The sequence below is a fragment of the Caretta caretta genome, chromosome 14, assembly GCF_965140235.1.
Source record: "Caretta caretta isolate rCarCar2 chromosome 14, rCarCar1.hap1, whole genome shotgun sequence".
NCBI classification, from domain to species: Eukaryota; Metazoa; Chordata; order Testudines; family Cheloniidae; genus Caretta; species Caretta caretta.
In genome coordinates, this window is record NC_134219.1 from 45258622 (window position 1) to 45274346 (window position 15725).

Sequence of the window (15725 nt, forward strand, 5' to 3'; positions counted from 1 at the left end):
CAGGATGCCTGGGTTCCATTTACTGTTAGTCATTTCCTCTCTCTCAGCCTCCGTTGGCTCTCTTGTTAGTGACTCACCCCTAGCTGTAAATACTTAGGCCCAGAGCTTCAGGGGTTTGGGGCCCCTCTCTCCCACTGAAACCAATGAGAGTTAGGGGCCATGCTCGTTGCCATGTTCCCGTGCAGCTGCTGACCGCTTGCAGCAATCCCAGCCCCGCTGTCTCCGTCTAGGGACAGCGGAGGCACCAGCTTGTCTGATTGGACTCCAGCACGCAACTCCGTACCGCGGCACCGAGGGGTGTTGATAGTGAAAACAGCCGGTTTAGCGAGATCCAAGAGCCAGCGAGTACAGCGAATGGATCTGCCCGGCTACATATTCAACAAAATCATAACCATGCTGTCTAGCGACCAGACTTAACCAACCAACCGCGTTTCCCTTGCCCCGAAGGGCTTTTGCCCAAGTTTCAGGATGATTCTGTTTTTTCATGACGAATCACACTGCTCCGTTATTTCCTAGGTGCATGGTAAAGAGGTGGCATCCCCTAATATCCCCCAAAGTTCAATGTCGGCCCCTAGTCAGAATCCCCCCTTCCCCGTCCATTCTCCAGTGCCACCTCTCCCTGTGGCCTTTGTATGTAAGGGGAGCGCTCGTTGTGTGGGCTGACCGCAGAGAGGTGATTTTGCCGGCATTGAGCTTGTGAGCTCTGCTTTGCCACCGACGGTCAGGACAGATTGTCGGCAGCCATCCGAAACGCCTCGGCGAGTGTCTGTGCCAATACGTCACGCCGCTATTCATGACCAGCGTGGCTCGCGTTTTCATTTAACACCTCCCATGACAGCCTTGGGTGCGCCAGGTGGCACATGCCAGGCGTGGGAAATTCTCTTGCCCGCTGGCATAGAGGGGTTTCGGGGGCACACCACGGTCTTCAAAAGAAAACCTAAGAGCAAAGGACTGGCTGGCTCATGTTTCCCGGAAGACTTTATTTTTTCCCCTTGTGCTCAATAATAATAATAATAATAATAATTAATAATAATTCATCACAATAGAGGCCTCCACTGGACTAAATACAAAGTTAGCAAAACAAACTCCAGGGGCAGCCACACAAGAATACAACACAGCTGTGGCAGAGAGCAGCAGGGAAAACTCTGGCGAGACGAGAGAGCAGACGGCATGAAAATACTCAGTAGGGGACGGGGATACGGGCCGACCTCATCTAGCCCCAAGCTGCGGCAGTGGGGACTGGCTGGTTTGGGGACTAGGATACAGGGCCTTTCCCCGATATGGGACACTGGCTCAGATCTGGACCGGGGCTGGCTGGCTCAGGGGGGCAGGGAGTGGGACATGGAACCTTTCCCCTCTAATCCTGTCCCAGGATCTGATCTGGCCCAGGACAGGGAGACCAGCTGGCTCGGGGGGTTGGTGGGGAATGGGACATGGGGCCTTTCCCCTGTATGGGGCGCCGGCTCCGATCGTTACCCCAGACTGTTCCTCCCAGCTGTGCTCCGTAAGATGGGCCAGTGGGTCCCATTTCTTCTGCATCTGTCCCCAGGGCTGATCCACCAACATTCAGCTTGTCCCAGTCCCCCAGAGGGGGGACCCCTGCAGGCGCGGGACTGAGGCCTATCCGCAGGGAGCCACTGTATGGGCCTAGCTCTGCTACATGTGGCTGGAGGAGACACCCTAGCTGCCTGGCATGGCCCAGGAGCAAGTTGAATCTCTCAGGGGTGGTCCGGGAGCCAGGGCTGCTCTCCAAGGCCCAGGTGGACGGTCCTGATATTGTCCGAGAGGCTCAGGTCAGAGTGGACGGTTTGGGGAGGGTCCGGCGTCACGTTAGCTGCAGAGAGAGAGGGAGGGTATGGACGATAATCACCCCAAAGGGACCTATAGGCTTGTTATGCTAGGGACGCTTGCCCAGTGCTGAGATGCAGCCACCTCTGGGGTGGGGCAGCTGGGGAACAGCCCCACAGCAATGCTGCACAGGGATTGTGCCCCCAGCGCTGAGCTGCAGCCACCCCTGGGTGGATGGGTGGGAACAGCCGCACAGAAATGCTTCCTTGGGGTCACTCACCAGCACGGAGATGCAGCCATCTCTGGGGTGGGAGGTAGCTGCCCCGTGACAATCCACAGCGGGATCGCTTCCTTACAGTTGAGATGCAGCTACTTCTGGGGCGGGGGGCTGCCGCTGGTTAAGCGCGGCGCGGCCATTGAGGCCAGGGAGCGCAGAAGGATCTTTATGTCACGGCAACAGCTGGGAGAATTCCTGGCGGTGGAATTAAATCGGCTGGAATCCAGTATCAGTGGCCCAGCTTTGAGGGGAAAGCAGCTTTAATAACCCCGAGTGGCTTTCTGGCCGAACGGCGTCAGGGCGCCCCCTAGCGTCGCACTGCGGAATTGGGGTCTGCGCTGAGTGGGAGAGGAAAGCGCCCCCTACTGGGCTTCTGTCCACTCCCCGCGGCACAGACATTGCTTGTGCCACTCTCACCACACTCCATCACTGGCCCTGGGACCATCAGCTGTTGGCACCTCCCCTATTAAGCTCCCTGCCCTATTCTCTAGGGCCGGAGGTCCCCCCATGGAGGGTGTGCTTGGATTGTGGCCATTCCTCCCTGTCACGCTCACACCTGGGGGGAAATCATAGATCGGGGCCTTGGGGGCAGGTGAATGGTGGCCGGTGAAAGTGCCATCCGTGCCAGGCCCTGTGCCCGCCAACTTACACCATGCAGGAGAAGAAAGGGGCACTCACTATCTGCAGATTTTCCCGACACCCTGGTGGAGAGAAGACAGAGAGAGACGTCATTAGACTCAGGGTAGAGTGGGCCATCGGCCATGGGACAGGAGCTGTTGGACAGAGCTGGGGGATATTTTTCGGTAGAAACTTTTTTGGGGGGAAAAATGCAGATTTGGCAAAACTAACGCGTGGTGGATTTGCAAGTGTTTCGCCAAATTCTTCATTTTGGAAACTAAAGTCAAAATTCATGTCAATTTCGCTGAATTGTTTGTGTCCAAAGAAAAACAAGCAATCCCCCCCCCCCCCTCAATTGTGTCAGTTTAGCTGGACTGTTTATTTTGGGGGGAGAGGGGGAGAAACAAATTTCAAAAAAAAGTGTCAATTTTTTGGTAGGAAATAACTTTTCACTTCTTACGTTTCTTTCCTTTTATTTTTAATAAAATTCAAGAATAGTTTTAAAAGGGTCATAATTGAAACATAATGTTTTGCTTTCCTCAGAATGATCCCCCCCACTACTTTTCGCTTCACCGAACATTTCAAAAACTTTTGGTTTCCACACCACCCGAAACAAATGATTTTTAACTTTTCAAAAGGGCTAAAAGGGGTGCCAATTTAGCTGAATTGTTCACTTCAGAATTTCAAAAACCAAATTCAAAAAAAGAAACAAATCCACAACAAAAAGCCATAAACTCCACGTTTCAGCGTTTGGGTTGGAAACGACGTTTCATTTAATCCGTTCCTTTCTTTTTTCTTTTTTTAAAAAAAATTCCAAACCAAGGTTTAAAAAGGTCAAGATGAAAACAAAATGGTTTGCTCAAAATGAATTTCCGTCCCCTCCCCTCAGACACACTTTTTGCTTCACCGAACATTTAAAAAACTTTCGGTTTCCACTTGCCCTGAAACCATTTTTTGGTGGACTGTTTGAATTTGCTCATGAATTGCAAACTCCATTATTCGCCCACCTCTGCCATTGGATCTCGGCCTGTTAGCCAAGAATGTTTCCTACGGTTTATTCTCCAGGACCTCATCCACTCGGGGGACGAACCTGAGGCAGGACAACTCCACCAGGGCTAGGGCTGGCTTGTCCCCTCCTGTCTATTCTCCATTTCTGCTGCTGGGACGCCACGTCCCCCAGGGATGCTGCACACGCACACACCCCGTGAATCCGCAGGAGCTCAGAGCCCCAGACCAGCAGCCCCTGGAGACCAGAGGTCTCTGTATTGACCCAGAGGGGGCACCGCCTGGGAGCCCACAGAGAAAGCACCTAGCACAACCCCCAGATGGGTCTCGACTCTGAACCAGCTCAGTGATGAAGTCTCATAACCGCTCTGGAGAAACTGAGGCACAGAAAAGGGAAGTGAAGGAAGAGAATCCCCCCTCCCCCCCACACACACTCTAACCACTAGACCCCACTCCCCTCCCACAGCTGGGAATAGACCCCAAGACTCCTGACTCGCAGCTCCTCTGCTATAACCTACTAGACCGCAGTCCCCTCCCACAGCTGAGGATAGAACCCAGGAATTCTGGCTCCCCAACCAAAGGCTAGAGCCAAGCAAGGGCCATGCCCCATTAATTCCTCTTTCTGGGGCTGCCAGTTGGGGCATATTGGTGGATCCTAGGATACCAGCTCTAGTCCCCCTAGGAAAGGCACCCAGGGGAAAAGCCAATGGGACAGGGCTGAAGGCTGAGGAAGAGCTGAGCCCAAAGGAGGCTGCCTAGATATTTTACAGCTCAGATCCTCAGCTGCAGAAGAATCCCCTCTTCACTCCCAGCTGTACGGGGAGTATGCAACACAGCTCCAGTTCCACCCACCTGGAGGCAGTGTTCAGGCATATAAGCAACACCCAGGCTAAGGGAGGTTGTGTGGTAGCCCAGGGCCTACCCAGAGCCCCCCTTTTTGCCCATAGAGCAAGTGGAGGGGTGGAGAGACCATAGCTTCCCTCCTCCACCCAGGGCCTTATACACAAAAACCAAATCCACCCATGGGACTCAGCCCCTGAGACCTGCAGATGAAGCCAAGCAGCGAGCCGGCCACCCTCAAAGATGCCAGGAGGGCTTGGAGGCCAGCTTCAAGCTATGCAGGTCGCAGTGGTGTCTGCCCAGGAGGCCATCAAGAACAAGCCATGGTGTCATCCCACCTCCATGCTAGGGACTGGGGTTTCATGGACGGCAGGTATAATAGGCCAGGGGGCCAGAAGCGGCGGGGTAGGGGTGGGGCCTTGGGTGGAAGAGGAGGGGCTGGGGGGCTAGCCTCCCCAAAGGGGCGGTTCACGTGTGGCCCATGGGGGCTTTATCTTCTACAGGCGCCCATTACCCCCTACCCCCGTCCTTATTTTTCACACTTGCTATCTGGATGCCATAGACCCAGGCGGTAACAGTGTGTGGGGCTGGGTCCAATCAGGCTCCATGCCCTGGAACAGGGTCAGGAAGACGGCAGAGGGGAAATGAGCCCGCAGGGGAAGGGAGCGAGGGGAAAGCTTGGCCGGGGAAGAAGGGCTGGGCTTGCTGGGCCCGGCCCAAGCCGCCCACGGCACGTGGTTGAGGCTGGTGTGCCCAGGTTGGCTGGTGCCAGGAGGAGATATTGACGTGGCCGGCTCGTAAATTCCAGGAGGCTGAGTGGGGCTGGAATGGCTCGTGCATGAGGTCTGTGATGAGCCGGGGAAGGATGCGGTGGAACTAGCCGGGACAGTTGCGCAGGCAGGTCGCGGTGGCTGAGGACAGGATTCCCACATGCCCCGGGGGCTGCTGATTAATTCACGAGGACAGGGCCCCACGGCGTGGCGTGTGTTTACAGTCAGCGCCTTGGCCTGGCCCGCTGCCACTGCCAGGTGAACAGCACGTGGGCACCGAGCCCAGCTGCATGTGCAATCACGTGCTTACAGCAGGGGAGGGCTGGGAGCCAGGACTCCTGGGTTCTATCCCCAGCTCTGGGAGAGGAGCAGGGGTGAGCAGGTTGGCATGAGTGGGGCCGGGAGCCAGGACTCCTGGGTTCTATCCCCAGCTCTGGGAGAGGAGCAGGGGTGAGCGGGTTGGCATGAGTGGGGCCGGGAGCCAGGACTCCTGGGTTCTAGCCTCAGCCCTGGGTGGGCAGTGAGGTCTAGTGGTGTGGCGCTGTCCCATCACCTCTAAGGCTGGATGGCCGGGGATGGCTGGATGGCCGGGGATGGCTGGATGGCCGGGGATGGCTGGATGGCCGGTACCCAAATGGAAACCACAGCTAGAGACTTGTTGTCTGGCCCAGTGGCTCTCAACCTTTCCAGGCGACTGTCCCCCTTTCAGGAGGCTGATTTGTCTGGCGTACCCCCAAGTCTCCCCTCACTTCAAAACGACGTGGTCACAAAATCAGACGTAAAAATGTGAGTGTTGACGCTCTCATTTTTACCGTAAGAAATCAATGGGAATAGAAACGTTTCAGTGTATCGTCTATAGAGCAGGATAAACCAGTCACTGTCTGTATGACACTTCCGTTTGTCCTGACTTCGCTAGTGTTTTTTATGCAGCCTGTTGTCAAACTAGGTTTATATCTAGAGGAGCTGATGTACCCCCTGGAAGACCTCGGCGTACCCCGAGGGGTACGCATACCCCTGGTTGAGAGCCACTGGGTGAGTGGGTTAGAAATGAAGGGGGTCGGGCTGGGCAGTTAGGATCTTGGATGGGTCAGGCCCCCCTGACTATATTTCCATTTCCCCAGGGACCGGGGTGGCTGCTGGGCTACTCTGGGAGGCAGTGAAAGGGGTCCTGTGTGTAGGGAGCACTGAAATAACAGACCCGTAACCTTCCCAGCCTGCCCGCCACATAATGGACACCCTGCATGGGAATCGGCCTATCATATGGGGCCCATCTAGCCCGGTATCCCTCCTCCCTGCCATCCACATCAGATCAACAGGGCCCATTCAGCATCCGTTAGCGGCCCTGCAGTGGGTGCCTCCGAGGGAGCTGTCGAAACCTCCCCCAACCCCCCAGTGCACCTCACAGCGCAAGACCAGCCCCTGGGGAAACTGGGAGCCTCTATTTGCTTTGTGCAGCGCCTGGCGCAATGCGGGGGGATGGGTGAGACCTCCAGGCAGAACCACAGCACAGCGGCGGGGACGGGTGGAACTGGAGGACAGACACGAGCTGGAGCCAAGCCAGCCCCACTGCTCAGAGTGGGACGGAGCCCCCTTGCTTCCCGAGCCAGGGGGGTGGGGCGGGGCGGGGCGGTAACTGTTACAGCCCTCACAGGGGACCCAGCTGTAACAGCTCCTACCTTTAGCCCTGAAGGTTCTTGGTTCAATCCCCAGCATTGGCCCGTTGCACGCGGATCAGCCCCCGGGCAGGGGCTCCTAGCTTTCCCCCCACCCGCCCCCAAAACCTCTGTCTTCCCCCTCTCAGGGTCTCTGGGTGCCTCCTCTTCTTCCATATCAGCAACCACCATGGAGGGGAGCTCTACGCTCCCTCTCCCCACAGCAAGGTTCCCAGTTGCCCACCCCCCTTCCCCCCGCGTACTGGTGGCTCTGGGGGCACCTGTTCCCTCATTTCCCACCCCCATGGCAAGGGCTTTTATGCCCCCAATTCTCCCCTACATGGTTGGAGCTCTGTGTGTCCCCATACCAGATGCTTCCAATCCTCCCCCCCCCCCCCCGAAAACAGGAGTTCTTGGCACCCTCTTCTCCCCCACCCCATGGCAAGGATGTTGTGTGCCCTCCATTCTCCTCTCCCTGCCCCTCAGACCAGGAGCCGCTCTAGGAATTATTGGGGGGCAGTTCTCCGGCCTGTGCTCTACAGAAGCTCAAACCAGCTGATCACAATGACCCCTTCTGACCTTGGAATCAAAGAGTCACGTCTCCCCCCAGCCTCCCCCCGCCCACACCAGGAGTTCTGCGTGCCCCCCCTTCCCCCTTGCCAGAGTCTCCCATTCTCCCCGCACCCTCCATAGCAGTCTCTGTGGACCCCCCTTACCCACCATCCCAGGGTCCCCCAGTCTTTCCATGCCTGTATTATTAAAGAAAACAACACAGCAGCCCTACCAAAACAAGACACTCCCCTGCACAAACGTCTCCCCTGTTGGGGGGCGGGGCGGTGGCTGGGAGAATGAACAGCCGGTGACAGATGTGTCGGTGCGTTGAGTCTTGCACGACGGTTAGGTGCTCCGCTCCCCAGCAATGAGAGCTGTACTGGACCCTATATTATAATCCTAATAACCCCTTGCACGTGTGCTTTTCAGCTTCAGAGCTCAAAGCGCTTCGCAAAGGAGGTCAGGATCATTAGCTCCATTTTAGAGCTGGGGAAACTGAGGCTCGGGAGAGGGGCATGCCCAAGGCCACTGGCAGAGCCAGAAAAAAAGCCCAGGGGTCCTGCAGCCCAGCCCAGTGCTTTGTCTCCCAGGCCATCCTCCCGTGCACAGATTAGAATCCTGCAGCAGGGCGTCCCGCGGGTTAACCAGCCACCTACCTGCCCCTCTGGCATGACCGACACCGGGATCCAGCCACCGCGCTGCCGGCGGCGCTTGGGCGCCAGGGCCTCCTGGGCCATCTTGGCTTTGAGGTTCTGGGCGATCTTGACCTCCACGGCCAGTTTGACGTGGGTGCGCAGGCTGCGCCGCTCGAAGACCTGCTGGCACTGGGGGCAGGACAGCACCCCCGCCCTCTCCCGTTCCCACTGGCCCGTGATGCAGGCTCGGCAGTAGCTGTGGTCACAGTCCAGCAGCACCGGGTCCTTGAAGGGACCCCTGCAGATAGGGCAGATGGTGGAGCGCTGCAGCTCTGCCACCGGTCCCCGGCCTTCCATGGCTCCTTTCCCTTCGCTCGGGCGAATCCTTCCCCTTTATGCGGGGTGCGGGCGGAGAGGGAGGAGCGTCCCCCCGGGGATGGAGAGGCTCCAGGTAAACAGCCCCTTGCGTAACCGGCTGGTTCTTCCACTCCGCCAGCTTCTCTCCCTGGCAGGAATGTGCCACCGGGAGCATGTGGGCTTGACTGGTTCTGCAAAGGTGTTTTGATCTTGGGGGGAGGGGAGGAGGCTGGAAGCCAGGATTCTTGGTTCAATCCCCAGCTTGGGGAGCGGAGGGGAGTGGAGTGGGGTCTAGTGGGTTAGAGCAGGGGAGGCTGGGAGTTAGGACTCCCGGGTTCTGTGCCCAGCCCTGAGAAGGGAGTGCAATCTAATGGGATAGATGAGAAACTGAGTCACAGGTGCCTAGATGCTTGGTAAACAGTGAGAAGGGGAAGTAGAACCCAAGGGTCCTGACTCCCATGTGCCACCGTGCTCTAACCACTAGACCAGCTTGCCCCTGCTAGAACTGGGGATAGAACCCAGGAGTCCTGACACCCAGCCCCCCACCAGCTCTAGTCATGAGCCCCCCACCGGCAGGCAACTGGGAGCCAGGACTCCTGGGTTCTGTCCCTAGCACTAAGAAGGGCTTGCACGCTAGTGGGATAGAACTGGCAGGGGGTTGAGAGTCAGGATTCCTGGGTTCTATCTTTGGCTGTGCTGCTAACTCGCTGTGTGACTTTAGGCAAGTTCCGATGCCTCAGTTTCCTCAGTGAAAAGAGGCTTATCATGATGCTGCCCCACGTAGTGGGTAGACGCTGCACTGATCTTGGGGACCTGCTAGGCCCAGCCCAAATGTACAATGGCTGTCTGGGGCACAGGCAGGGCAAAGAGCCCGGAGGCCAGCACTGTAACTAGTGAAAGGGCCAAGCCTTCAGGCCAGGAAATGCCAAGCCGGGCAAAGAGCTGGGGAGAATCCAGCAAGCTCCAGCCAACCCTGGAGAGGAAGAGACAGATCAAAGCTTGACAGCAAGGTGGAGCTCATGAAAGGCACCTCATCTCTGCTCTGGGCAGATGCTTGTTAATTACATTCCTCAAGAGGGAGGGGAGTGTTTGCCCCACTGTACCAAAGGAGAAACTGAGTCACAGATGTCTAGCTGCTTGTTAAACAGTGAGGAGGGGAAGTAGAACCCAAGGATCCTGACGCCCATCATGCTCTCTAACCACTAGACCAGCTTGCCCCTGCTAGAACTGAGGATAGAACCCAGGAGTCCTGACTCCCAGCCCCCACCAGCTCTAGTAACGAGACCCCCACACCCGTGCCAGAGCTGGGGACAGAACCCAGGAGTCCTGACATCCAGGCCTTGCCCCCTTGCTACAACCATTGTCTGTTCTTCATAAGCCAGTCTTGGGAGACAAATTTTAAAGAGGCGCAGGCACAGAGAGCTACGTTATTACCCTAATTTTGTTCCTATTAAGGCCAGCTGCTATTTCAATATGGTGATGAATATGTGATTTATGAAAGCACTGTTGGGGCCCAGGCTGAGATCAGGGCCCCGTTGGGCCAGGCGCTGCCCAGACACACAGGGAGAGACAGTCCCTGCCCCGGTTGAGATCAGGGCCCCGTTGTGCCAGGCGCTGCCCAGACACACGGCAAGAGACAGTCCCTGCCCCAGCTGAGATCAGGGCCCCGTTGGGCCAGGCGCTGCCCAGACACACAGGGAGAGACAGTCCCTGCCCCGGTTGAGATCAGGGCCCCGTTGTGCCAGGCGCTGCCCAGACACACGGCAAGAGACAGTCCCTGCCCCAGCTGAGATCAGGGCCCCGTTGGGCCAGGCGCTGCCCAGACACACAGGGAGAAACAGTCCCTGCCCCGGCTGAGATCAAGGCCCCGTTGTGCCAGGCGCTGCCCAGACACACAGGGCGAAACAGTCCCTGCCCCGGCTGAGATCAGGGCCCTGTTGCGCTGGGCGCTGCAGAGACGACAAAGATCTTCCCATCTATAGCGAGCAACTGAAGTTGAGGGAATGACTTGGAGGGCGTCCAGAAAGCAGGGAGATGTGGGAAGAGAAACACACCCACCCTCTGACAGAGGGGCTATTGCCCTCCCCCGATCCCAACGCTCTTAGATGATATCGTATTCAAAACGCGCAGGAAAAAAAGTTCCCTCCTTCGAGCCGGAATCGAACCAGCGACCTAAGGATGACTCTGTTCACACTCTACAGTCCTCCGCTCTACCAGCTGAGCTATCGAAGGAATAGACAGAGTTTTTTCTGTTGCTCTTCTTCATGGTGTCTGCCTGTCCACCTAGGCACTAACTTCTTTGCCTGGCTTTTGGTTCCGATCCTGCTCCCCTTCCTCCTCATCTGTCTCTCTTCCTTCCCTCCATCCCTTGCGAGACACAGAGGCAGAAAGCAAATGATCACGGTTTTCAAGTACATAAAAGGTTGTTACAAGGAGGAGGGAGAAAAATTGTTCTTAACCTCTGAGGCTAGGACAAGAAGCAATGGGCTTAAATTGCGGGAAGGGTGGTTTAGGTTGGACATTAGGAAAAACGCCCTAAGTGTCAGGGTGGTTAAGCACTGGAATAAATTGCCCAGGGAGGTTGTGGAATCTCCATCATTGGAGGTTTTAAGAGCAGGTTAGACAAACCCCTCTCATGGATGGTCTAGATAATACTTAGTCCTGCCTCGAGCGCAGGGGACCGGACTAGATGACCCCTCGAGGTCCCTTCCAGACATCCCATGACTGTGTAAAAAGAACATCTTTCCCAGAGAGAGATGTGGCAAACAAACACCTTCCTTCCCCATCGAATCCCATCGAACACACTCCCAGCAGCACGCTTTAGAAACGATCCATTTGCAACCCTGTCGTCCGTGGACCCCGGTGATGTCTAAGGGCTCTGCGAATGGTTGTCATGACCATTCTACTGTGGTGGGTAATCGGCCGCCTGTGGGCTATGTCTAAGATTCCCAAAGGGGTCCCCGCCCCTTTATTCGAAACGATTGAGGGGGTCTGCGACGGAAACCGCACACCCCGAAAGGATGAACTCAATGGAGGAACACACTGGGCTCACCGCAGCCAATTCCGGCAACTCCACCTCCGGGCGGATGCACCGCGGGCAACACAGCGGGGCCAGATTACAAAGCACAGTGTCCGGTCCCCTCAGTGGGCGGAAGATGGTGAAAGAGGAGAGCAGGGTGCCCAGATGTCCCCCTATATCAGGGGCTTTGTGTTATATTTGAAACTATACCCCCTCCACACACACACACACTGAAAAAAGTGCCCTGATTTTTCACACTTGCTCTCTGGTCACCCTAGAGATGGAAGGACAGAGGACATAGAGAAAGAGAGGGAAGGGGGCAGACCGGGTGAGAGACACAGACGGTGACACGCACACCCAGGAGCTCCTTCTGATCCTCGGTTTGCTAGGCCGGCGGGAGTGAAGGGCTGGGGCTCTCTTACACCCGCAGACCTTGGACCCAGACACACCCTCTCCTGGCCAGCCCTGCCAGGCGTGCACACTAAGAGGTGCCATTCACCGCCCCAAGCACCTCCCTTCGATAGCTCAGCTGGTAGAGCGGAGGACTGTAGAGTGTGAACAGAGTCATCCTTAGGTCGCTGGTTCGATTCCGGCTCGAAGGAGAGCGGGGTCCTGTTTTGCCAGAGGGGATTTGGGGGCTGAAGCTGCTGCAGGGAGAAGGGGAGGGCGGGGGGGGGGCTGGAGGCGAGCCCACGCGGAGCAATAGGGGCCCCGCGTCTCGCTGCAACAGAGGCAGCTCGACACACACCGAGACAGCGGCACGCGGAGCTGGCAATATTCCCACACGCGCGAGCAACGCGCGTGCTGAGGAATGCACCCGTGGAAAAGCACAAGAAGCAACGCGGACACGGACACGCACAGGGCAACTTACACACACGCACACACAGCAGTGCCCACACCGACACAGAGCAATACCCAGATTGACACACACACAGCAACGCACACACGGACACGCACAGGGCAACTTACACACACGCACACTGAGCAATGCACACACCGACACATGCTGAGGAGTGCACACACAGCAGTGCACACACCGACACACAGAGCGACGCACACACTGACACACACAAGGAGCGACACACAGTGACACACTGACACACACACTGAAAAACAAACAGAGCGACGCACACACACATACAGCTGTGCACACACTGACACACGCGCAGAGCAATGCACACACTGACACACACACGCACTGACACACAGACAGAGCAACTCACGCATTGACGCACGCACAGAGAAACGCGCACACTGACATGTGCACACACTGACACACACACAGCAACGCACACACTGACACACACACGCACTCACACACACGCAGAGCAATGCACACACTGACACACACGCAGCAACGCACACACTGACACGCACACACAGCGACGTGTACACCGACAAACACACACAGAGAGCAAGGCACACTGACATACACAGAAAGAGCAACGCACAAACTGACACGCGCAGAGCAATGCACGCACTGACACACACACACTGACACACACGCAGAGCACGCACTGACACACACACACTGACACACGCGCAGAGCAATGCACGCACTGACACACACACACACTGACACACACGCAGAGCAATGCACGCACTGACACACACACACTGACACGCGCAGAGCAATGCACACACTGACACACACACGCACTGACACACGCGCAGAGCAATGCACACACTGACACACACACACACTGACACACACGCAGAGCAATGCACGCACTGACACACACACACTGACACGCGCAGAGCAATGCACGCACTGACACACACAGGCATCTGACACACGCGCAGAGCAATGCACACACTGACACACGCACTGACACACAGACAGGGCACCACACGCACTGACGCACACACAGAGCAACGCGCACACTGACATGTGCACACACTGACATAAACACGCACTCACACACATGCTGAGCAAGGCACACACTGACACACACACGCAGCAACGCACACACTGACACACACTGACACGCACACACAGCGACGTGTACACCGACAAACACACACAGAGAGCAAGGCACACTGACATACACAGAAAGAGCAACGCACAAACTGACACGCGCAGAGCAATGCACGCACTGAGAAACACACACGCAGAGCAATGCACACACTGACACACACGCACTGACACACACGCAGAGCAATGCACGCACTGACACACACACACTGACACACACGCAGAGCAATGCACACATGGACACGGACACACACTGACACACGTGCAGAGCAATGCACACACTGACACACACACGCACTGACACACGCGCAGAGCAATGCACGCACTGACACACACACACTGACACACACGCAGAGCAATGCACACACTGACACACACACGCACTGACACACGCGCAGAGCAATGCACACACTGACACACACGCACTGACACATGTGCAGAGCAATGCACACACTGACACACACACGCACTGACACACACGCAGAGCAATGCACGCACTGACACACACACACTGACACACACGCAGAGCAATGCACGCACTGACACACACACACACTGACACACATGCAGAGCAATGCACACACTGACACACACACGCACTGACACACGCGCAGAGCAATGCATGCACTGACACACACACACTGACACACACGCAGAGCAATGCATGCACTGACACACACACTGACACACACGCAGAGCACACACTGACACACACACACTGACACACACGCAGAGCAATGCACGCACTGACACACACACGCACTGACATGTGCAGAGCAATGCACACACTGACACACACACGCACTGACACACGTGCAGAGCAATGCACACACTGACACACACACGCACTGACACACGCGCAGAGCAATGCACGCACTGACACACACACACTGACACACACACAGAGCAATGCACACACTGACACACACACGCACTGACACACACGCAGAGCAATGCACACACTGACACACACACACACTGACACACGCGCAGAGCAATGCACGCACTGACACACACACGCACACACACACACAGAGAGCAATGCACACACTGACACACACGCACTGACACACACACAGAGCAATGCACGCACTGACACACACACGCACTGACACACACGCAGAGCAATGGACGCACAGACACACACACACACACACACAAATAGCAACCCACGTTGGCACAGAGATGGCACTACGCAGCCAGGCCGATGCACACACACACACACACACACACACGTTTCCCCGGAGAGACAGAGCACGCTAGCCACACACACTCGGGCAGCAGTGCACACGCACAGCGTAATGCACAGGCAATTCTCACTCACACATGCTGCCGCAGACACAATGACCCACACAGCGACCACGACACACACACACAGAGACCCCCGCAGTGATTGTGTCAACGTGAGCGTGTGAGACAGCAACACACACGCATTTGCTGATATAGAGAGAGCCAGTGCCACCTAGAAGGGAGAGGCCCCCATCCCCTCTCCCGCCCCCCCCAGCCAGCCAGGTGCCCGGCTCTGGGGCCAGAACAGAGCCAGCGCCCCCTAGAGGGGAAAGCCGCCCCCCTCGACCCAACCCCGTCGTTCCTCGTTAGCAGCGTCCAGCGCCAGGCATCCAGGGGGGACGTTGTAACACGCTAGACGCTGCCAGGGCCGATTTCGTAATCAGTCCCGGAGCGTGACGAAGGCCGCGGGGGCGTCTGGTCCATGCCAGCTCCCCACGCGTTCCTTGAATTCTTCCTCCCGACCGACCGGTGGGGCAGGGCCAGGAAAAACACGCAGAGCGGCTTTCAGACATGACCAGCCCAGGCCAACCAGTTTAGAGGGGGCCCCTGCCTGGGACAGGTCCCCACCCCTCTTTGCCCTGCTCTGGGGAGATTCCCCCCGCCTCCCCGTGACCTGGCATCCTGATATTATTAGGACCATCCCAATATTAGGGGCTTTGTCTTATATACACACCTATAGCCCCCTCCCCAAAGTGTCCCGATTTGTCACATTTGCTATCTGGCCTGCTCACCCTCCCCTTGCCCCCCGCCATCTGCAGCTGCACGCCCAGTTTGCATCACGGAGCTACCCCAAGACTGATCCCATCTCAGTGAAGTAATACAGTGACAAATCAGACCCCGCCCTGAGACCAAGGCCCTCTGGCTACCTCCCCGCTCCAGACGGGGTGCCCAGCCTTCCCCTGGCTTGCCCGTTTGCCATCAGGACGGGAGTCGCATGAGCAATGCCA

The 15725-nt window shown here is 56.9% G+C and overlaps 1 protein-coding gene and 2 non-coding genes across 3 annotated transcripts; 1 reads left to right on the plus strand and 2 right to left on the minus strand.

Moving 5' to 3' along the window:
- Window positions 1-965: 965 nt before the first annotated feature.
- RNF39 (ring finger protein 39) lies at window positions 966-8517 on the minus strand. Its single transcript, XM_048818293.2, has 3 exons — window positions 8159-8517; window positions 2715-2766; window positions 966-1834 (listed from the first exon to the last, which is right to left on the minus strand). Exons 1-2 carry the CDS (start codon window positions 8492-8494, stop codon window positions 2743-2745), a joined length of 360 nt encoding a protein of 119 aa, XP_048674250.1. The 5' UTR covers window positions 8495-8517; the 3' UTR covers window positions 966-1834; window positions 2715-2742.
- A 2121-nt stretch (window positions 8518-10638) lies between these two features.
- On the minus strand, window positions 10639-10726 carry TRNAY-GUA (transfer RNA tyrosine (anticodon GUA)). Its single transcript is given in 2 exon segments — window positions 10639-10674; window positions 10690-10726. It is a non-coding gene; the product is annotated as a tRNA-Tyr (tRNA).
- A 1301-nt stretch (window positions 10727-12027) lies between these two features.
- Window positions 12028-12115, plus strand: TRNAY-GUA (transfer RNA tyrosine (anticodon GUA)). The gene is given in 2 exon segments: window positions 12028-12064; window positions 12080-12115. It is a non-coding gene; the product is annotated as a tRNA-Tyr (tRNA).
- Window positions 12116-15725: the final 3610 nt, after the last annotated feature.

What these genes read in the sequence shown, in the direction of transcription:
- RNF39 (XM_048818293.2), bottom strand. Translation starts at nt 8,494, where the DNA reads ATGGAAGGCCGGGGACCGGTGGCAGAGCTGCAGCGCTCCACCATCTGC. An exon ending in CGGTCATGCCAGAGGGGCAG is followed by an intron (nt 2,767 to 8,158) that starts GTAGGTGGCTGG and finishes TCTCTCCACCAG; the next exon opens with GGTGTCGGGAAAATCTGCAG.